Source organism: Oncorhynchus mykiss, chromosome 20 (assembly GCF_013265735.2).
Source record: "Oncorhynchus mykiss isolate Arlee chromosome 20, USDA_OmykA_1.1, whole genome shotgun sequence".
Lineage (NCBI taxonomy): Eukaryota > Metazoa > Chordata > Actinopteri > Salmoniformes > Salmonidae > Oncorhynchus > Oncorhynchus mykiss.
In genome coordinates this window covers 14,361,922-14,385,931 of record NC_048584.1, presented here as the reverse complement: position 1 = coordinate 14,385,931, position 24,010 = coordinate 14,361,922, and the positions used below count along the sequence as shown (strand labels likewise).

General features: G+C 46.3%; 1 protein-coding gene across 1 annotated transcript in view; it reads right to left on the bottom strand.

The window, feature by feature from the left end:
* Nucleotides 1-3,232: 3,232 nt before the first annotated feature.
* The window catches only part of LOC110499019 (serine protease HTRA1B), a 30,782-nt gene continuing 10,004 nt past the window's right edge, over nt 3,233-24,010 (bottom strand). The window contains exons 2-9 of the mRNA XM_021575829.2: nt 23,098-23,197; nt 21,939-22,143; nt 6,410-6,604; nt 6,202-6,234; nt 5,649-5,763; nt 5,134-5,191; nt 4,952-5,047; nt 3,233-3,882 (exon numbers count right to left, since the gene is read on the bottom strand). Of these exons, the coding sequence (XP_021431504.2) occupies nt 3,714-3,882; nt 4,952-5,047; nt 5,134-5,191; nt 5,649-5,763; nt 6,202-6,234; nt 6,410-6,604; nt 21,939-22,143; nt 23,098-23,197 (971 nt within the window). The 3' untranslated portion in view covers nt 3,233-3,713. The remainder of the gene's footprint in view (nt 3,883-4,951; nt 5,048-5,133; nt 5,192-5,648; nt 5,764-6,201; nt 6,235-6,409; nt 6,605-21,938; nt 22,144-23,097; nt 23,198-24,010) is intronic.

The following is a 24,010-nucleotide window of genomic DNA, read 5'->3' as shown; positions in this document are numbered from 1 at the left end:
CGGAACGGACACTCTGTAGAGTATTATGTCATGGACCCTTCCCTGTATATACCTCACCTCATACTGTGGTTAATTCATATTAATGTGGTACTTAATGTCGCAACCCAGCAGGTCACTGTGAGGGTATATGGGAGGAGGTGACCTTAATCAAATGTAAGAGATGACCATGGTTTAAGAGATGACCTAATTCTGTCTTTGTTTTGCTGCACGTGGTAGCGGCCCATGTCCTGCTTGTCCCCATAATGACCTGAGATATATATTGTGCACGCGCGCGCGCGCGCGCGCACGCACGCACGCACGCACGCACGCACGCACGCACGCACACACACACACACACACACACACACACACACACACACACACACACACACACACACACACACACACACACACACACACACACACACACACACACACACACACACACACACACACACAGTGCAGCTGAAACCACAGCTGTGGTCACATATTTACAAGCTGTGTGTGTTTTCCCTCCCCTGCCTTGGGTCATGTAATAAAGCCAGATGGTGGTCAAATATTCTCCTTCCTGCTCTTAAACCTGGTGAGGTGATCGCCCTCAGAGACAGTTGATTAAGTCCGGTGTGTCATCTTTAAAGTGCCTTGACATGCCCTCAGAGAGGTTTAAAGGGGTTTATGCTGACCACGTTGTTGTTTTCTCAAATCCCAGATTGCTCCTCTAAACTTCTAATTTAAAACCTGTAGAACGACACTGTCTGTCATAATGACTAGGGAGTCAGAAGTTTTTCCCTGGTCAGGCTTTGTGGTCAGAAAAAACTCATGGCCCTATAAAGTAATGGCTGCAAAACCTGTGAGAATAGAAAGGATACTGAATGTTTTGGTCTCCTGAGTGGCGCAGTGGTCTAAGGCACTTCACCTCAGTGCTAGAGGTGTCACTACAGACCCTGGTTCAATTCCAGGCTGTATAACAACCGGCTGTGATTGGGAGTCCCATAGGGGGGCACACAATTGGTCCAGAATTGTCCGGGTTAGGGTTTTGCCGGGGTAGGCCGTCATTTGTGCTTAACTGACTTGCCTAATTAAATGAAGGTTAAATTTAAAATAAATGTTTGAGTGACAGTTCCAAAGAGAGATACAGTACTTTATTCCTATGAAACCTCATGTCAGGGTTATGCTTCTGTTGTCAGACCTGGTAGAGTAAATCTGGCCTGTGCTTTACAGAATCATCTTAAAGGATCTTGAGCTTTGGCAGTGAGTAGGTGTTCAATATCTAAAGCCATTTATGAGTTAGGTTTATGAGCTTTCAGATTTATAAGGCTCTCTTTTCCCATATCAAGTACACATGGCAATGATAATATAAAAGGAGTTAAACTAGGTTTTTATGGAGCAGGCACATGATCATACTGTGACTTCTTTGGTTAGGAAAGCCAATGTGACCATGATTGATTGATTACATCTATGCATGCTTCGACGAAAACAACACAGTGCATGAGAGCCCCCACTGTCCCAGAGGACTGGGTGATCTCACTCTCCGAGGCGACGTGAGTAAGGCTTTTAATCTGGTCAACAATCGCAAGGCCGCGGGGCTGGACAGTATTCCAAGCCACATTCTCAGAGCACGTGCAGACCAACTAGCAGGCATCTTCACTGTCATTTTCAACCTCTCCTTGTCCCAGCCCGTAATCCTCATGACTCATGCGGACCACCATCACTCCTGTTCTCAAGAACTCTTAGACTACCTGCCACAATGACTACCGCCCTGTAGCACTTGCATCTGTAATCATGAAGTGCTTTGGCCATGTCCGTCATGGCACACATCAACTCCATCATCCCAGACACCCTAGACCCCCTCTATTTGCATACCGCCCCAACAGATCTACAGACAACGCAATCTCAATTTCCCTTCACACTGCCCTCTCCCATCTGGAAGAGGAATACCTATGTGAGAATGCTTTTCGTCGACTACAGCTTAGTATTCATCACCATAATGCCCTCCGTGCTCGTCACCAACCTCGGGACCCCTGGAATTGATCACTTCCCTCCGCAACTGGATCCTGGACTTCCTGACGGGCCGACCCCAGGGCATGAGGGTAGGTAACAACACCTCCGCTATGCTGACCCTCAACACGTGGGCCCCCCAGGGGGTGTGTTCTCCATGCTTCCGTCCGGCAGGCGATACCGGTGTATCAAGGCTCAGACCAACAGACTCCTAAACAACTTCTATCCGCTGGCCATAAGACTGTTAGATGGCAAACAACTACTGCTTTCCCTCTCCTACAGACTATCCACAGTGGCTCATCCACAGGTCTCTACCCACTCAGACACACACCTTCGCTGCTGTATACAAAATGTGTATTAATTCGATTTATTAGTTCCATTACGCTGCTGGTCATTGATTATTGAGTGCCATTGGCATCTATTTATCCTGCTACTGGTCACTATTACTCCTGTTTACATGTCAGTATATATTACCATTAGTATATTATCATAAGTATTTATATATTCCTGCTACCAGTCACTTTTCAGCCCTGTTTACATGTATATTCTACTATCAGAACTTTTTTTTATGTATAAATCTACCTCAACCATTCCAGTACTACCGCACATTGAATAAGGTACTGGCACTGACCTTGTATAGACTTGCATTCTCGTGTTTCTTCAACCTGTTTCGTACTTCTTGTGTTTTTTACATTCTATTTTCTATTATTATCTATATTCTTATTATTATCAATGTATTGTCAGTGCAAAGAGCTCTCAAGTAAGAATTCCAATGTGCTGTTTTACGCCTGTTGTATTCTGTGCATGTGTCGAATAAACTTTGACACTGAAGCGACAACAACAATGAAATGGGATTACAACACATCGAGGAGCCTAAAATGTATTTCCAATATGCTTCTCACTCAGGCAAAACTGTCAAGGCAAGGCTCATGGTACTGTAAGAGTGGAAGCTGGAGTTGATTGTCGTTGATTAGTAATGTCTGACCTGTGTCTAGCAATTCCTGTCTGTACATCCAGTCCCCTAGGGTTGGACCTTAGCAGTATTCTTCTCCCTTATTGGCTGAGCAGTGGCATACAGGCAGTCCAGCTCCCAAATCATACAGAGGGAGCAGCCGGACAGTATGTAGAGCAGCCAAGCTGGATGTGTACACTGGGTTATTGTGTGACTTCACTCGATGTGTATAGTTCAACTGTCAACATTCATGTAGTCCGAGTTAGTATTTTCAGAACGGTAACGAACACCAGTTTTTTTTCCCCCAAATCTTTTTATTCCCTCTGTGAAATTTTCATCAAAACATATCAAGAGAAATACAATTGAGAAAACACAACAATATCAACAGTAACAAAAACAACTACAAAACTACGGTAATCTGCGACACCCACTTTTCTATCTGATTGAGGTGGGTACTCTGTGCAAGGACGTTAGTAGAGTATGAAAACAAACGTGATGGCAATAATCAGTTTCACTGAGAGCGAAGTGTCTTTTTGACTTATACACAAGGAAAACATTTTAATGCAAAAAGAGTAGCAGGGTGCTAAAATATGTCTGTGTTGCCCTGGATGCATTTGAGGTCCCAGAGGTTTCAGTGTGGGCCTCAGGGGAGGGGGGGGGGGGGGGGGGGGGGGTGGGCACTCGTAGTTACAGGTTCTATGGTAGGGTGTGGATCCAGACACACCATCCCGGTTGAAGTCTGTGGTTTTTAAACACTGAGAACCAGCTCGTGGTTGCCTAGAGGTCAAGGGTCAATATCCTCGGGGACGACGGTGAGCATGATGTCCTCGTTCCCCCGCCGGACCACCATTCGCAGCGTGTCGTCCCTCTTGATAGAGCTGCTGACGTCACTGGCCGAGGTGATTCGCTGGCTGTTGATGGTGATTATGACGTCACTCTCCTGCAGGCCACCTCTGTGGAGAGGAGAGAGGAGTTAGGAGCATGTAGCAACAAAGAAATGTGCTTTACTGATATAAAGTAGAGTACGTAAGACTCTAAGAAGTGTATACCATTAGGTTTCAACCCACAGAATATAAATAGATCTTCTTACATCTGTGAAGAAAGAGTTTTCCCCATTCAAAAAAAAGCTAAATGAATTTACAGAGGCAGTAACATTCTTCTTAGACACTGTGAGAAACTAAATCTGACCATAGTCTATGAAAAATCTAAGCGCCCTCGTTACCACAAATACCCATCGGACAAAAGGAAAGCTTTTAATTTCCTTCAGTGGGAGACTGCTGCCTCAGCGCTAATTATTTTATGTGGCCACAAAAAAAATATACAAAGACAGTGCATTCTGTAGGAGTGAGTAACCTAGATAGACTGCCCTATCATGTTGTTTATGTGGTCATGAAATGCTAATTCATTGTGCTACGAGGCCAGTCTATTTTTAAGACCAGAGGACAATGAACTCCAAGCAACCTTTATGGCACTAAAAGAGACTACAGCCATCCAAATGCTTCCTATACGAAACAGTTTTTGCTTGTAGTATGACAATTTGTAATGATTTTGTTAATTTTGGTCTTCCGCAAGATTTTTTCCCGGGTATTGGAGCACACAAAGCATTTTCTCGAGGCAAGACAAGAGGCAAGACAAAGTTCGGGAGCCGAAGCCCTGTCGTCGGTCAATGGTCAACAGTGGAAATGTGTTTGTTGTAATTCAACGATTGTTGACTCTTTTTAACGCAAATTTTTTCACTTGAGAAATATTGCACCGAACATCTTAGATGTAAAATTGAACGACTAAGGTCTCCTCTGCAAAAATGTAAAAAGGAATGACAGATTTCTGACGACGGCATCTCAAGATGGACAAACAGCGCCAGCCGAACCGAAGCGTGCGGAAGCCTTTAGCCAACTACCAAAGGAGTCCTCAAATGCTCCTGTCCGAATCCAAGGTCAAGGACTTGAACTGTTGGCTCATGTTTGTACTGATTTGAGTCGGTCCACCGACTTCTGGTTCAGGTATCAGCAAACTACTACTTACGTCTCAGCTGGTGTTTTTGGGATGACCTCGATGACATATGCCCCTGAGGTAACATCAGGGAAGTCTGATGTTCTCTCCTTCAGCTCCTTTGCAAGCCTATGACCAATGAAAATAGAGAGATAAGTGTTTAAGTATTTGGAAGAATTTCATTCCCAAGATGAACCTGGCTGGCTGAAACTTACGTTGGAGTGAGAGTCATCATCCTCACACCGATGTACTTCTTCTTTGGTAATAATCTACCTAAAGAAAAGAGGATAAACACTACATAAGCATTATCAAGATGATAAACATTGAACATGTAATATGCAGGACCTGATCAAAACCATAGGTGTGAACCTTTAGATAGGTCTAGCACAATATTCGTATAGTCGTCTAACCGACAATAAGCGTAAAAGTACAAATAAGTTGTCTTAATACAGGCATTTTATTAGTGGGAGGGGTTTCAACTTTATTTTCAAGTAGATAGAAATAACCCAATAGTAGTCTAAACCATTTGTTTTTTTAAACAGGGGTGTCACCAAAGCCGAGTTGAATTCATGTTTCATAGATCATTTTCAAATGTGCACTAATTTATGACGCATTACAAGCTCAAAACCTTTTTTCAACAAAAAAAAAAGAAGACAATTATGACAACGCCTTTGGCAATTTAAATGACAATGAATTGTCACCTAAATATCCATAATCGTCACAGCCCTACCTTTAGACTGTCTGCCGTGGGACTCTGCCAAGAACTGACGGATCTTGTCTGAGGGGATGGCGAAGGAGATTCCTGCTGTCACCTTCAGTGTGTTGATCCCGATCACCTCTCCGTCCTGAAGACAGAAACAACACACACACACACACACACACACACACACACACACACACACACACACACACACACACACACACACACACACACACACACACACACACACACACACACACACACACACACACACACACACACACACACACACACACACACACAGAGGTCTCTTAGTCCCAGTTCCACTTTCAGCTCATTTAGCTCCACTGATACGTATTTAATGCCACGTTTTCAAATAAAACCTACTAAACGCTGCTTTTGAGGAAACATAGGTCTTTACTTATGTGGATAAAAACAATGGTGCTATCGCTAAATGCTGTAACGTGTAACTGCTTGCCAAGGTTTACATATGGATTCATATGCGTCCTCCAGACGTCTCATAGATTTACATGAAACATATTCTAGGAGATGCAGTCCTTATCAATAACAAATGATATCTTACCAGATTGACCAGGGGTCCGCCAGAGTTCCCATACTGAAAAGGAACAGCATTCAGGTTAAAGGGCTGATCAGATGGTAGATAATAAGGATAAGGAGGAGCTACTGTTGTGCATTCCACAACTAAATGCCCTGTGCTGATATAGATCACAGCTGTGTGTGTGTGTGTGTGCGTGTGTGCGCGTGTGCGATGATGTGTATGTATTCCTCACGTTGATGATAGCGTCCGTCTGGATGTATTCCATATCAGAGTTCCTCAGGCCCAGCTCCTTGCCTCCTCTTTGGGTGGTGCTGACGATACCTGTGGTGACCGTGTTCTGCAGGGAGAAGGGGCTGCCGATGGCCACAACGAACTCACCAGGCCTCAGGTCAGCTGAACGACCCAGCAGCAGCACCGGCAGTTTCGTCTAAAAAAAAGGGACACAGGACTCAGATCAGTCAAGATGTTCACATAGATTCATCCTGTGATCGTTACAAAAAAGGGGACAAGGAAAAGTAGAAATGTACTGTGCGTTCTGAACAGAAACAATGTGTACGGTATCTACGGTAACAAGACCAACCCTCTTTGGAGACACAGCTGAAGTGCCTTTGTTACATTCTGTTTGTTTATGTACAACAGCAATAGCCCAGCGCCAGTTGAAATACATATGGGGGTCAACATAAAGTTCCACAAAATTCTATTGAAAGGAAGTTGTGATGCCTGAAGCTATGATGTGCCATGACGTCGGGATACTCTGCATGCTTTCTAAAAACATACCAAGGCAGTGAACTACCACTTCATCCATCTCAATGACACAATCTACAATAGACAAAATCCATTAACAATGCCAGGAGAACGGATTGGAGTTCTATGGTTGGATCTATGGTAGGTTGTGGCAAGGTTACACCAGACCTTCATATTAATAGGACAGGACAGGGCAGCGGGGTCAGGGAACTTTGCGATGAGGATACAGTCACAGTATATGAGGAGAGGAACCATTGCCCCCCCTCCCGACACCCTGGGCTCAGTGCTCCAGGAATCCAGACCTGATATCCAGACTTGACACAGGAATAGCAGGCCGCTCCCTGGCCGACAGCCCTAAGCACTCTACCAGATGGGCTGGAAGTCAGATAAACGAACACGGGGGTCAGGTGGATGGAATGGGACTGGGAGGAATGGCTTTTGGCACATGGTGACATGTCTGCCAATGTGTCTTTCTGCCACCCATCTGTCACACTGTCACACTTACTGGGTTACAGTCTTTTTTTTACATCCACACAGTGGGATAATACTATAGTATAATACTATAAGAGTACTATAATACTACTGTATATTTGTAGTTGGACAGTTTTGTCTGTGTTGTTGTTACACACATACTGTAAGATACCGTACACACACAGTCATTCACCATCTAGCACAGGCCATCTTAGTGAAATATTACCATACACAAGGCGGGAATCTGAGTTTCCTCTGGGATCCACTGCGGAAGTGGCCTGGCCATCACTTGATCAAGATTCCACTTACTAAACATTTCCTAGTAATTCCTCAAATGAGCGTAGGGAGTCCATGAAAACAGTAGATGACAAGAAACAAAATGACAGTATTACACTTGAGATCCAGCCAGGTATAGATCCAGGACCATAGAACTCCCAAGATAATGGCACCTGAATACACGTTTGAAAAGATACAGTATCTCAGGATTTATATCTACCTCCGGAGGCAAACAACTCATGTATAGTACAGTACCTTGCGCTGTATACCTCAATCTGCAGAGTCTTAAGGTATCTGGTGCATATCGCTAGTCTAGTGAGGACGAGGGCTTTGAGTGCCACTGTGTTTTCTTCAGGCAGTGAGAGACAGACTGACAGACAGGAAGTGTTTTGCAATCCACGGTGTTGTACTCCCAGATGCATTATCAGACCACGCGTCTCCCCTCCTCCACCCCCCTCCAATCCTTCCACTCCCCTCTACCCTCCTCCATCATCCCCCTTCATCTGCTCGAGACAGCTGGTCCCCCCCCCCCCCCCAGTCCCAACAAGCACCCAATGCAATGAACTCAATCCACCCACACACTAGTCTAACTGTTACTGTGAAGACGTGCAGAGGCACGCCTCTCGCAAACATCCTGTAAAATACCCTCCGTGTACTGTAAGGAATTACCTTGGAAAATAAAATAATTACTGCGGTTGTGAGATGCAATTATTAAATATTTGCTAGCAAGGTGAGTGGAAGGCTACACATGATCTGTCTTTGGTTCTGTCTCAAATGACACCCTATTCCCTATAGTGCCCATAGGGCTCTGGTCAAAAGTAGTGCACTATATAGCGAATGCAGGGATGCAGGGCAGCAAAACTACTTGTCTGTCCTTGAGTATTAAATTGAGTAACAGGACCCAAGACTTATCGCTGGTGCACATTAGCATTTTTTACCAACGTTTTTTGAGCTCCCTTGTTAGTAGGGGACCTCGGTCAACTCTCAGTGACTGGGATTACATTTGCTGCTGAGTCTGATACAGTGCCAGTGTGGAATGGTGAGAGACAGGTCTGTGTGTGCCAGTGGAAATGACCAGGCTGTCAGGGGGGGGGGGGGGGGGGGGGGGGGGGGGGGGGGGGGGTCAAATATGGGAGTCTTCTGCAGAAAGAGAGCCATTAGTCTATGTTGCTGTCTGTTGCTGCTCAGGTGATTGACGAGGCACCTGTTGGCAAAGTGTGTGAGGTTTTGTGTGTGAGCTTGGTCTGTCAGGCCTGGACGTATTTGTGTTTGTATCTATGTGTCTGGACCTGAGCCAATGGGGACTGAACAGTCAGACCACCAACAGAGTTACTGTAGATTGATTTGCTCAGTGCTGATTAATGCTGAAATGAAATATAAAAGATACAATTAAGCAATAAGGCACCTCGGGGGTGTGATATATGGCCAATATACCACGGCTAAGGGCTGTTCTTATGCACGATGCAATGCAGATTGCCTGGATTACAGCCCTTAGCCGTGGTATATTGGCCATATACTGTACCACAAACCCCCAAGGTGCCTTATTGCTATTATAAGCTGGTTACCAATGTAATTAGAGCAGTAAAAATAAATGTTTTGTCATACCCATGGTATACTGCCTGATATACCAGGGCTGTCAGCCAATCAGCATTCAGGGCTCGAACCACCCAGTTTATAATATACTATAAATCATAGACAACAGGACTGTGATTACCAATAAAAGCAAAGAGTGTTATACACATATAATAAATCCAGAACTGCATGTTAAATATTGTCTATCGTCAAATTGTTTGCAAACATTCCAAAAAGTACATTTTGAAAAGCAGCTTGTGTTTCCATTTGGGATGAACAACACAGTAAAGCTGTCAAAGAGCTAGTGAACAACCTGTTTTATCCCAGATTTACCAGTCTGTATTCAAGGTCAATCACACATCCTTTTGGAAAACTCATTCTGCTACTGCTACGTTCTCCTGCCAGGAAAGGGAGAACCTTACTTTTCCTCCCTTCTCATAATTCCTTCTAGCCGTGCGCACTTACATACACACGTACGCGCTCGTGTTATGGACGTCAGATTGCTTGCTTAGCGAGGACCACTTCCACCGCCAATGCGGTTCATACCTGGGTCGAACTCGGGACCTCTGCTTTGCTAACACACGTGACTGCCCTCCTTGACCACGTTCCAACGGGTTGAGCCACTCAAAAGGCCACAATCAGATGGCTCCATCTGCGACATTTCAAGCTAGCTGTGGAGTGAGCTAAGTCCGTTACACATGCAATCCATTGTCAGACTTTATCAGAGACAAATGATAAAAACTCTTCAGTTGTGGATTTATGATGTCGAAACTGGCTGTGGCAAACCACATAAAAAGTCACAAGCTATTGAGCAGCATCCAGGAGTTAGCCAGGGGCTTGAGGGGATTCACAACAAGGTGGCACAGAAAGAAGCCTGCAATGCTCCAGACACACCCCTCAAACATGCACACACACATGCACGCACGTGCACACTCTACACAATATTCTGTCTTTGCTTGCATACGGGCCAGCAGAGACTCTCTCTTTAATTCTGCTAAGGCCACAGCTGAGTGTACAGTGTTCCCACAGCCCCCCCCCCCCTCCCTCCCTCTCTCTCCTTGTGTGGCTCTCCAGTCTGGCAAACACCTTTTCCACTTCCTCTAGTGTAAAAAACCCTTCCTGTCCCCAGGCAGGAGCTGTTCTTCACATTGAGTCAATCATGCATGGTGAGAGAGAGAAGGCTTCCTCTGAAAATAAGATTGAAGTCTGTCATAACTCTATTAGTCCACCGGACCCGTCTGTGACTGACCTGGACAAGGTGCCTAAAGGGTTTACGCCGGTCTGGCTGTCTCCTGTCTGAGGAAAGACAAATGGGAAAATGGCCTAACTTTAAGAAATGGGGCAATTGGACTTGATAGTGTGTTTTCTTTCACTGGTTCCTGTCTGGCACCAACCATAGCAAGGATGAGCATCTGAAGTGATTCATCATTTCCCTCTTTCTGCCGATGGGATCTTTCCCCAAACCAACTTTCAACCGATGACAAATGCTCCCTGAGGCTGCTGAAAAGGGGAAAAACAAACACACACACTCACACACTTACATAACCCATTCCAATAAAGGCTCATCGATTCCAGATTTTGACTAGAATGTCAATTTTCAGTCCAGGCAGATGGAAAAAGTGACTGGCTGTTCCTAGATCAGGGACAAGGTCAGTAAATCATATTCAAACACTCAAGACTCTGGGATTACGTTTTCAGGACCTGACTCTGTCTGTTGCTCTCAACTGTTTGTTGCTATGGACTTAACAGCTCTAGACAAACTTACCATGTCACTGTTTTCTTTCTAGTTAATAAGAGACACAGCAAATCCCTCCGGACAGATGTCACTGAGGACTTAACAGTGCTACACAAAATCTCCCAGAGATTTGCAAATCGGGGAATCTTTTTCCTGAAATCTTCATGTCCCTGAGGGTGCAACAGGCCCAAAGACATCATTCAGAGCCAATTGAGAAAAACACAAGCCTGGGAATGCCAGCGTCCGGTGGAGGCATGTAATTGGGATGTCTTTCATCTCTAGAGCTTGCCTCTCTTGTGTCTAACAGACTCCACTCCAATTGAGTGACACATATGTTACAAATGTCCTCTTAAGTAGAGTGCAGGCTTTAGCCTGGTTTCGAAGTCTTACCGCACGCCACGGAGAGAGGTGGATATCGCAGAATTTCCACACGAGATGGACAAGACAGAACCCCCGGAAAGAATGCAAGGATGAGACACTCCAACTGAGTGATGACTTTGTTGATGCCAGTGTCACAACTCAAAAATTCCGTCTCTCTCTTTGGTACTTGTTTGATTAGCACAAATTGACGAGGTGGATGAAACAGGTGTGAAGAGTCTGCCTATGGGCTGGGATGGGTTGGGCCCCTTCTCTTCTCTGTGGTTTGGATTAGTCATGGTCGAATGGGAAACATGAGCTGGCGCACACCCAGAGAAAATGATTTGATGTAAACTCCCCGTCATTTATTTGGTAAATCACCAACGTTTCGGCATCACCGTGCTTTAGAATCACTGGGAGTTTATACATAGAGTGTGCAACTCTATTCTTTAAAAAAACATTTTTATACCTTATTGGATTAGTCATGGAACATGGAAAAAGTGTAGCAGGATAAAGACAACATCTGCTGGATGGAGAGACGGTATGGTAGAGGTTTAACAGCTGTTTAGTTTACCTAAAACCTGTTTACTTTGTACATGTTTTTGATTGATTCACCATACTCCGCCATCTGTGTGGGGCTGTTGAGACGACTCGGTCTCTGTCAAGAAGATTCAACACAGTATCTCAACGTGGTCTTCAGACCGTATCTTAACTTGATGCCTGTAAAAATCTCTCATTGACATCAATGAATGATTGATGAAAACTCTCGTTACGTAACGCTCGCAAACTTCACGTTAGAATTCAGGCTGTCATTCTCAACAGTAGCAGTGTAACAGAGGGTTAACTTTGGCCTCAGAGTTGGACAGCATCTCTTTGCTGACCAGCGGAAACAAGCTCTTCGTAGCCATTATCTAACATTAATGCAGACAGTAATACGCCTCCACCTGTGAACCACATGGCACCAGGATCTTCCTCTTTACAGTACATCTGACTACTCAACGGCCTTCATATAAACAGGTCTGGTTCATGAGGCTATTTCAGGTGAAGATCACACCTCTTAAGGATCAGACCCTTTTTTTTAAATTTTCGCCTAAAAACGACATACCCAAATCTAACTGCCTGTGGCTCAGGACCTGAAGCAAGGATATGCATATTCTTGGTATCATTTGAAAGGAAACACTTAGAAGTTGGTGGAAATGTGAAATGAATGTAGGAGAATATAACACATTAGATATGTTCCATCATCTTTGAAATGCAAGAGAAAGGCCATAATGCATTATTCCAGTTTAGGCGCAAGTTAGCAGTGTGTGTGTGTGTGCAAAGTTTTAGACTGATCCGATGATCCATTGCATTCCTGTTAAAAATATTGTATCATGCCTGCCAAAATGTGCCTAATTGGTTTATTGATACATTTTCATGTTCATAACTGTGCACTCTCCTCAAACAATAGAATGGTATTCTTTCACTGTAATAGCCACTGTAAATTGGACAGCGCAGTTAGACTAACATTGATCCTGTAAAGGTTTTCAGAGGTTTTAAGAGGGAAATTGTAGAAGGGTCCTTTGACAGATGTGAAGCAGTGGTATACCATGTACTGCTACTGCACAGAGAGCTCAAGGCAGTTCATTCAGTAGGATGGGTAATGCCCTCTAAATGGAGGTTATGTAGCACAGTTAGGGACCTTATCCCCCTGGATGCAGGAAGCACGGCCCCAGGAAATGTTCTGTGCTGTACAGATCCCGGGAAAAGAAAAGGTCAGTTGAGGGCCCCTTCAATTATATGTTAATGTAGATGTTTGATTAATGAGCACGGTGACAATATACTCTAATGGATGCAGTTCTTTGCCATCATCCAAGCTTGATGGCATTGAGCGAATAGAATGGCCCTTTGTGCCCATAGAATCCATGTTGGACGATGACCAAATCTAGACTAGAATTTCTGCTGAACAAAGACACCGCGCAGACATGAAGAACGGAAGGATTTTCAAAAAGTAAAGTCAAACTTTTCATGATGGCAAGAGACCATAGTATTGGCCGAGGCATCGTGCAGAAGACTAAGTACTAGACCGCAAGGGAGATACTACAACGCAGGTCTTTTTTTGTGTGAACTGTCTTCCAATGACACAGCGCAGAAGATCACACAAACCACATACAAACCCAGCCACCACAGCAACAGAGAGCCATAGCCAGAAAAACAAAGGATTCTCTTGTTGTGTGGACTATGATTAACCATGGCACTCCTGTAGTTTGACAGAACTGTACACAGCATTTGGAAGTGACTCATCCATAGGAATTCACTTTAGTGACATTTAAACATGGACACATTTCCCCAACCAGTGTTTATTGCAGGATGCTTGATGTTTGTTCTTTCCTTGGGAATGAGTAACTTTGGCAAGGTTCCCTGTAAACCTTCTGTACTGTGCCCATCTGTCCTCCATAGAGAACTTCAACAGTACGACAGCTATCAAATCTATCACGTAACAGTCTACGTACTATACATGTTTTCCCTCTGATACCAGCCTTAGCTCCACTCTCCTGCCTATCCAACCTCCGTCCCACTGTGGTCACGTGATTAGTGAACTTCCTCAGCCGAGTCCCAAGGGCTATAATTATACAGTGTGCAGATAGCATCACTGAAAATATTTATGCATTTCCGGGAAAACACGTTTCATCACTGTCAATAGGCTATGTAATGGAGGACTATAATTTGTGCTAAAGAAGATCAGTCTGTTCTGTTAGGCCCCAGAGTCTGCAACACCACTAAGCAAGGAGCACCATGAAGACCAAGGAGCTCTCCAAACAGGTCAGTGACAAAGTTGTGGAGAAGTACAGATCATGGTTGGGTTATAATTTTTTATTAAAAAAAAACACTTTTTTAGAAACTTTGAACATCACACGGAGCACCATTTGATTTGATTTTTAAAAAATGGAAAGAATATGGCACCCCAACAAACCTGCCAAGAGAGGGCCGCCAACCAAAACACATGGATCAGGCAAGGAGGGCGTTAATCAGAGAGGCAACAAAGAGACTAAAGAGAACCCTGAAGGAGCTGCAAAGCTCCACAGCGGAGATTGGAGTATCTGTCCATAGGACCACTTTAAGTCTCCCACAAAAGGCATGTGGGAGACTCCCCAAACATATGGAAGAAGGTACTCTGGTCAGATGTGTCATGTATTGTCATGTTGTGTCTTTCTGTCCTTTCCTTTCACCCTGTCTCCCTCTGCTGGTCGTATTAGGTTACCTTTTCTCCCCCGCTTTCCCCCAGCTGTTCCTTGTCTCCTCTTGACTACCTCGTCACCCCTTCTCCCACCTGTTCCCCTTTTCCCTCTGATTAGTCCCCTATATCTCTCTCTGTTTTTGTTCCTGTCCTTGTCGGATTCTTGTTTGTTGTGTTTCATGCCTGAGCCAGACTATCGTCATGTTTGCTGTAACCTTGTCCTGTCCTGTCGGAATCTGCCGGTCTATCTGAGCCTACCTACGTTTGGTTATTAAAGAAGCTCTGTTTAAGTTAGTTCGCTTTTGGGTCCTCATTCACTCACCGTAACAGAAGAATCCGACCAAGAATGGACCCAGCGACTTCGGATCCTCTCCACTCAGCCGTCGAGATCCAGGGAGCGATGCTAGGCAGACACGAGCAGGAATTGTCTGCTGCTCGACATGCCGTTGAGACCCTGGCCACCCAAGTCTCCAACCTCACAGAACAGGTTCACCATCTCCGCCTCGATCCACCGGCCACTTCCAGGGCTTTCGAATCTCCGGAGCCCAGAATCAATAACCCGCCGTGTTACTCTGGGGAGCCCACTGAATGCCGCTCGTTCCTCACCCAGTGTGATATTGTGTTTTCTCTCCAGCCCAACACTTACTCCAGGAGCACTGCTCGTGTCGCCTACGTCATATCTCTCCTTATTGGACGGGCTCGTGAGTGGGGCACGGCAATCTGGGAGGCAAGGGCTGAGTGTACTAACCAGTATCAGGACTTTAAGGAGGAGATGATACGGGTTTTTGATCGATCTGTTTTTGGGGAGGAGGCTTCCAGGGCCCTGTCTTCCCTATGTCAAGGTAATCGATCCATAACAGACTACTCTATTGAGTTTCGCACTCTTGCTGCCTCCAGTGGCTGGAACGAGCCGGCTTTGCTCGCTCGTTTTCTGGAGGGTCTCCGCGCAGAGGTAAAGGATGAGATTCTCTCCCGGGAGGTCCCTTCCAGCGTGGATTCCCTGATTGAACTCGCTATTCGCATTGAGCGACGGGTTGATCTTCGTCACCGAGCTCGTGGAAAGGAGCTCGCGTTCTCCGTTGCCCCCCTCTCCGCATCACTACCATCTTCCTCTGCCGGCTCGGGAGCTGAGCCTATGCAGCTGGGAGGTATCCGCATCTCGACTAAGGAGAGGGAACGGAGAATCACCAACCGCCTCTGTCTCTATTGCGGTTCTGCTGGTCATTTTGTCACTTCATGTCCAGTAAAAGCCAGAGCTCATCAGTAAGCGGAGGGCTACTGGTGAGCGCTACTACTCCTGTCTCTCCTTCAAGATCCTGCACTACCTTGTCGGTCCATCTACGCTGGACCGGTTCGTCAGCTTCCTGCAGTGCCTTAATAGACTCTGGGGCGGAGGGCTGTTTTATGGACGAGACCTGGGCTCGGGAACATGACATTCCTCTCAGACAGTTAAGGGAGTCCACGGCCTTGTTCGCCCTTGATGGTAGTCCTCTCCCCAGGATTCAGCGTGAGACGCTACCTTTAACCCTCACTGTTTCTGGTAATCATAGCGAAACCATTTCTTTTTTGATTTTTCGTTCACCTTTTACACCTGTTGCTTTGGGCCATCCCTGGCTAGTTTGTCATAATCCTTCCATTAATTGGTCTAGTAATTCTATCCTCTCCTGGAACGTCTCTTGTCATGTGAAATGTTTAATGTCTGCTATCCCTCATGTATCCACTGTCTCTTCTTAACAGGTGGAGCCTGGTGATTTGACAGGGGTGCCGGAGGAATATCACGATCTGCGCACGGTGTTCAGTCGGTCCAGGGCCACCTCTCTTCCTCCACACCGGTCGTATGATTGTAGTATTGATCTCCTTCCGGGAACCACTCCCCCCCGGGGTAGACTATACTCTCTGTCGGCTCCCGAACGTAAGGCTCTCGAGGATTATTTGTCTGTAGCTCTTGACGCCGGTACCATAGTCCCCTCCTCCTCTCCCGCCGGAGCGGGGTTTTTTTTTGTCAAGAAGAAGGACGGGTCTCTGCGCCCCTGCATAGATTATCGAGGGCTGAATGACATAACAGTTAAGAATCGTTATCCGCTTCCTCTTATGTCTTCAGCCTTCGAGATCCTGCAGGGAGCCAGGTTTTTCACTAAGTTGGACCTTCGTAACGCTTACCATCTCGTGCGCATCAGGGAGGGGGACGAGTGGAAGACGGCGTTTAACACTCCGTTAGGGCACTTTGAATACCGGGTTCTTCCTTTCGGCCTCGCTAACGCTCCTGCTGTCTTTCAGGCATTAGTCAATGATGTCCTGAGAGACATGCTGAACATCTTTGTTTTCGTTTACCTTGACGATATCCTGATTTTTTCACCGTCACTCCAGATTCATCTTCAGCACGTTCGACGTGTCCTCCAGCGCCTTTTAGAGAATTGTCTTTTTGTGAAGGCTGAGAAGTGCACTTTTCATGCCTCCTCCGTCACATTTCTCGGTTCTGTTATTTCCGCTGAAGGCATTAAGATGGATCCCGCTAAGGTCCAAGCTGTCATTGATTGGCCCGCCCCTAAGTCACGCGTCGAGCTGCAGCGCTTTCTCGGCTTCGCGAACTTCTATCGTCGTTTCATCCGTAATTTCGGTCAGGTGGCAGCTCCTCTCACAGCCCTTACTTCTGTCAAGACGTGCTTTAAGTGGTCCGTTTCCGCCCAGGGAGCTTTTGATCTCCTCAAGAATCGTTTTACATCCGCTCCTATCCTTGTTACACCTGACGTCTCTAGACAGTTCGTTGTCGAGGTTGACGCGTCAGAGGTGGGCGTGGGAGCCATTCTTTCTCAGCGCTCCCTCTCTGACGACAAGGTCCACCCATGCGCGTATTTTTCTCATCGCCTGTCGCCGTCGGAACGTAACTATGATGTGGGAAACCGCGAACTGCTCGCCATCCGGTTAGCCCTAGGCGAATGGCGACAGTGGTTGGAGGGGGCGACCGTTCCTTTTGTCGTTTGGACTGACCATAGGAACCTTGAGTACATCCGTTCTGCCAAACGACTTAATGCGCGTCAGGCGCGTTGGGCGCTGTTTTTCGCTCGTTTCGAGTTCGTGATTTCTTATCGTCCGGGCTCTAAGAACACCAAGCCTGATGCTTTATCTCGTCTCTTCAGTTCTTCAGTAGCCTCCACTGACCCCGAGGGGATTCTCCCTGAGGGGCGTGTTGTCGGGTTGACTGTCTGGGGAATTGAGAGGCAGGTAAAGCAAGCGCTCACTCACACTCCGTCGCCGCGCGCTTGTCCTAGGAACCTTCTTTTCGTTCCCGTTCCTACTCGTCTGGCCGTTCTTCAGTGGGCTCACTCTGCCAAGTTAGCCGGCCACCCTGGCGTTCGGGGTACGCTTGCTTCCATTCGCCAGCGTTTTTGGTGGCCCACCCGGGAGCATGACACACGTCGTTTCGTGGCTGCTTGTTCGGTCTGCGCGCAGACTAAGTCCGGTAACTCCCCTCCTGCCGGCCGTCTCAGGCCGCTTCCCATTCCCTCTCGACCGTGGTCTCACATCGCCTTAGATTTTGTCACCGGACTGCCTTCGTCAGCGGGGAAGACTGTTATTCTTACGGTTGTCGATAGGTTCTCTAAGGCGGCGCATTTCATTCCCCTTGCTAAGCTTCCTTCTGCTAAAGAGACGGCACAAATCATCATCGAGAATGTTTTCAGAATTCATGGCCTTCCGTCAGACGTCGTTTCGGACAGAGGTCCGCAATTCACGTCTCAATTTTGGAGGGAGTTTTGCCGTTTGATTGGGGCTTCCGTCAGTCTCTCTTCCGGCTTTCACCCCCAGTCTAACGGTCAAGCAGAACGGGCCAATCAGACTATTGGTCGCATCTTACGCAGTCTTTCTTTTCGCAACCCTGCGTCTTGGTCAGAACAGCTCCCCTGGGCAGAATACGCCCACAACTCGCTTCCTTCGTCTGCGACCGGGCTATCTCCTTTTCAGAGTAGCCTCGGGTACCAGCCTCCGCTGTTCTCATCTCAGTTCGCCGAGTCCAGCGTCCCCTCCGCTCAGGCTTTTGTCCAACGTTGCGAGCGCACCTGGAAGAGGGTCAGGTCTGCACTTTGCCGTTATAGGACGCAGACTGTGAGGGCTGCTAATAAGCGTAGAACTAAGAGTCCTAGATATTGTCGCGGTCAGAGAGTTTGGCTCTCCACTCAGAACCTTCCCCTTAAGACGGCTTCTCGCAAGTTGACCCCGCGGTTCATTGGTCCGTTCCGTATTTCTCGGGTCATTAATCCTGTCGCAGTTCGACTTCTTCTTCCGCGATACCTTCGTCGCGTCCACCCGGTCTTCCATGTCTCCTGTATTAAGCCCGTTCTTCGCGCCCCCGCTCGTCTCTCCCCCCCCCCCCATCCTTGTCGAGGGCGCACCCATCTACAGGGTCCGCAGGATTTTGGACATGCGTCCTCGGGGCCGTGGTCACCAGTACCTCGTTGATTGGGAGGGGTACGGTCCTGAGGAGAGGAGTTGGGTTCCCTCTCGGGACGTGCTGGACCGTGCGCTGATCGAGGATTTCCTCCGTTGCCGCCAGGTTTCCTCCTCGAGTGCGCCAGGAGGCGCTCGGTGAGTGGGGGGGTACTGTCATGTATTGTCATGTTGTGTCTTTCTGTCCTTTCCTTTCACCCTGTCTCCCTCTGCTGGTCGTATTAGGTTACCTTTTCTCCCCCGCTTTCCCCCAGCTGTTCCTTGTCTCCTCTTGACTACCTCGTCACCCCTTCTCCCACCTGTTCCCCTTTTCCCTCTGATTAGTCCCCTATATCTCTCTCTGTTTTTGTTCCTGTCCTTGTCGGATTCTTGTTTGTTGTGTTTCATGCCTGAGCCAGACTATCGTCATGTTTGCTGTAACCTTGTCCTGTCCTGTCGGAATCTGCCGGTCTATCTGAGCCTACCTACGTTTGGTTATTAAAGAAGCTCTGTTTAAGTTAGTTCGCTTTTGGGTCCTCATTCACTCACCGTAACAAGATGAGACTAAAATTTATATTTTTGGCCATCAAGGAAAACGCTATGTCTGGCACAAACCCACCACCTCTCATCACCTCGAGAACACCATCCCCACAGTGAAGCATGGTGGTGGCAGCATCATGATGTGGGGATGTTTTTCATCGGCAAGGACTGGGAAACTGGTCAGAATTGAAGGAATGATGGATGGTGCTAAATTACAGGGAAATTCTTGAGGGAAACCTGCTTCAGTCTTCCAGAGATTTGAGACTGGGACGGAGGTTCACCTTCCAGCAGGACAATGACCCTAAGCATACTGCTAAAGCAATACTCAAGTGGTTTAAGGGGAAACATTTAAATGTCTGGTAATGGCCTAGTGAAAGCCCAGACCTCAATCCAATTAAGAATCTGTGGTATGACTTAAAGATTGCTGTACACCAGCGGAACCCATCCAACTTGAAGGAGTTGGAGCAGTTTTGCCTTGAAGAATGGGCAAAAATCCCAGTGGCTAGTTGTGCCAAGCATATAGAGAAATATCCCAAGAGACTTGCAGCTGTAATTGCTGCAAAAGGTGGCTCTACAAAGTATTGACTTTGGGGGGGGGGGGGGGGGGGTGAATAGTTATGCATGCTCAAGTTTTCAGTTTTTTTGTCATATTTCTTGTTTGTTTCACAATAAAAAATATTTTGCATCCTCAATGTGGTAGGCATGTTGTGTAAATCAAATGATACCAAACCCCCCCCAAAATCGTTTTAATTCCAGGTTGTAAGGCAACAAAATAGCAAAAAATGCCGGGGGGGGGGGGGGGGGGATAATTTCACAATGCACTGTATTCCAGGCAATCCATTTAATTATAATACAGTAACAGCAAAACCTAGTTCCATCTAGGGTTATTCAAGTCAAGACAAGAGAGAGGTCCAGCTTTCTGTTTGCACATGCCCAGAAGGTGTGGATAGAACACTGGCGATTAGCACCGCCATGACCCAGATCCACTCAGCCATTTAGTCCGTCAGACACTAAGCAAGAGACACAGAGAAACATCGTCATGTCCTTGTTGCCAACAGGAGACCATTTCTCTTTTACTGCCTGTCCATTGACGCCGCCGAAGCTTGCGCCGACTCATCCTCTGACGTGATGGAAAGAGGAGCAGCGAGCAAAACAAAGGCACACGCAGATACCCGCCCAGCAGGGTGCGTCTGTGTGGCTCCGGCGCCGCTTTTAGGACGAACTGCAGGCTAGCTACCACCGTGGCCCAAGTGGACACAGACCTGCAACCGCCATTACACCAAACGCCATTACCTCTTTCCAACCTCGTGCTCCAGGACAGGGTCAGGGAGTTTGGTCACTTCGTCTGGAAGGGTTCAGTCACTCCTAATGGTTCTTTCTGTGTTTATGGTGGGGTTATTACAGTGTAATTGTCATTTAATGACTTTCAACAATTTAGGCCTCTAAGGGTCAGATGATATCTGGAACTTACAGGCCTCCAGAACTAATACTGTACGATATGTTAACTGAGAACAGTGGAACAGTTCCTAACTATTAAAGAGACTTGAAGTCATTATGGGAGAAGAAAAACACACTGTCCATGCTCAGACTTTATCAAAGACACATGATGAAGAAAAAAAACTGTCAGAAGTGTATTTATGATGTTGAAACTTGCAGTTGCCACATAAAAAGTGACAAGCTATCAAGCAGCATCCAGGAATAAGCCAGAGGCCTGAGAGGATTGACAGCAAGGTGGCACAGAAAGAAGCCTGACACACCCCCCACACATGCACATGCACGCACGTTTAACACATGGGGATGTGTGAAACTTACTCTTCAGCCTGAAGTGTTTTCTACCAGCAAATAGCTAGCTTTCATGTGGTGCTGACTGGTAATAGACTTCAGGAGGGCGGTAGCGTGTGCTGGCAAGGCTAAAAACAGTCAATTACATCTAAATCATAGCACAAAAAAACCCTCCTACTCGTGAACGTTTTTCACCGTTTTTACAATTAATAATGTTCGTTGCTGAGGCGCCCTATATCAACAATACCGCCATGCAAATATATTAAACCTGGCCTGCTCCAAGAATGTTATGAAGACCATTTTTTCATGCAGGAATTTGTCGGCCATAAATAAATTAATCCAGTCTGTGTTGGCAGATGAAAGACTATCTAAAAAAGACTTATGTTATTTGTCTACTCCGTTCATAGCCGCTCTTAACCTCTCATTCCTGTTCTCTGGCGCCATCTCAGAGAAAGAGATGGAGAGGGCAAGTGCGCGAGCGAGATCAACATGGCGAGCTAGATACGGAAGGAGGGAGTTAAAGAGAGAGAGATAAGCGAGGTTGAGGTAAACAGAAGAGCTTGTAAAAAAAAAGAAAAGAATAAGCACCAGTGCATTCAGAGATGGCTGGAGAAGAGAGGCATCGAGAGAGGTAACAGGCCTTACCGGGGTGTCGATCTTGATGAGGGCAATGTCTGCCTTCTCGTCCACGTCTGTGATCTTGGCGTCGAAGGTGGCGCCACTCTTCAGCTCCACCTTCACCCGGTGCTTATTGGCCACCACGTGGGCGTTGGTCACAATCAAGCCGTCCTCCGACACCACGAAGCCAGAGCCGCTGGCCACCGCCACCTCACGCTTAGAGAACACCATCCTGGGGAGAGGACAGACAGGAGACAGAGTGTGAGACAGGAGGACAGAGGGTGAGACAGGGAGACACAGGGTGAGACAGAGAGAGGAGGTGAGACAGGGGGACAGAGGGTGAGACAGGGAGACACAGGGTGAGACAGAGAGACAAGGTGAGACGGGGAAACAGGGAACCATTATTCATCTGTTTGCACCTAAAACACGTACAAGTAGAAGAACTGTTCTGCAAAATGTGTAAGTCCACATGTTCATGAGGAGACCACATGCTACTACTGCCAAACATACACCGGGATTTTGCTCATGGCAATTCCTCTTGAAGATCACTTGAACAAATGACCCGATGATGTGTTTATTAACAGGAGGGCCGGGGAGCATGTTTGTCTCCTTATGGCTACAACAGGATCCACTTTGTCAGGCAGACAACTATGTTAACAGCTGTGCAAGATCTGGCCTGACATCTAAAGTACTAAATATAGGTATTTATTTGTCTAACACTCCCTCCACCGCAATATAATTGATTAGGGTAATATTTGGTAACTTTGTTGTCATAAGTTTTACTGCGAAAAACAGCATCGGATACCTGAGCCCGTATTCACAAAGTGTCTCAGAGTATAGCAGTGCTGATATAGGATCAGTTGTGACTTTTAAATGATAATGAATAAGATACGGAGGACCTAATCCTTGATCAGCATTCGAACTTGGAGACGCTTTATGAATATGGCCCAGATACCTGTAAATCTACTGTGGTCAGTGTGTGTGTGTGTGTGTGTGTGTGTGTGTGTGTGTGTGTGTGTGTGTGTGTGTGTGTGTGTGTGTGTGTGTGTGTGTGTGTGCGTGTGTGTCGGTGTGTGTGTGTGCGCGTGTGTCGGTGTGTGTGTGTGCGCGTGTGTCGGTGTGTGTGTGTGTGTGCGCGCGCGTGTGTGTCGGTGTGTGTGTGTGTGTGTAGAGGGGAGGTCCTTACTTGCGGTACAGTTCAATATGAACCACAGCGGGAGCGATCTCCTCCACCACATCAGCGATGAAGTTATATCTGTGGCGCAGACTGTCTGGATTCTCCTGTCCTGGAAAACATTCCAGAAACACACTATTAATATAACATCAAATACATGCAGGGGTATTAGTTCAGGGTTATACCATGTTGCCTCAAGCCCTGATATTAGAGGGTATCTCATTTCTGGGGGGAAATTAATATTTTGGCTTGGACTAGACCAATCTACTCTATCTGTATAAAATGTTTGTTCAAAGTCTGAGCACTAAACTATATATATATATATATATATATATATATATATATATATATATATATATATATATATATATATATATATATATATATATACACACACACACACACACAGTTCATTCAGAAAGTATTTAGACCCCTTAACCTTTTCCACATTTTGTTATGTTACAGCCTCATTCTAAAATGTATTAAATACATTTTCCTCATCAATCTACACACAATACCCCATAATGACAAAGCGAAAACAGGTTTTTATAAATGTTTGCACATTTATAAAAAAAAAAATATATATATATAGAAATACCTTATTTACATAAGTATTCAGACCCTTTGCTATGAGGCTCGAAATTGAGCTCAGGTGCATCCTGTTTCCATTGATCATCCTTAAGATGTTTCTCCAACTTGATTGGAGTCCACCTGTGGTAAATTCAATAGATTGGACATGATTTGGAAAGGCACACACCTGAGGATTGTGTTGAGGCACCGATCTGGGGAAGGGTACCAAAACATTTTTGCAGCATTGAATATCCCCAAGAATACAGTGGCCTCCATCATTCTTAAATGGAATAAGTTTGGAACCACCAAGACTCTCCATAGAGCTGGCCGCTCGGTCAAACTGAGCAATCAGAGG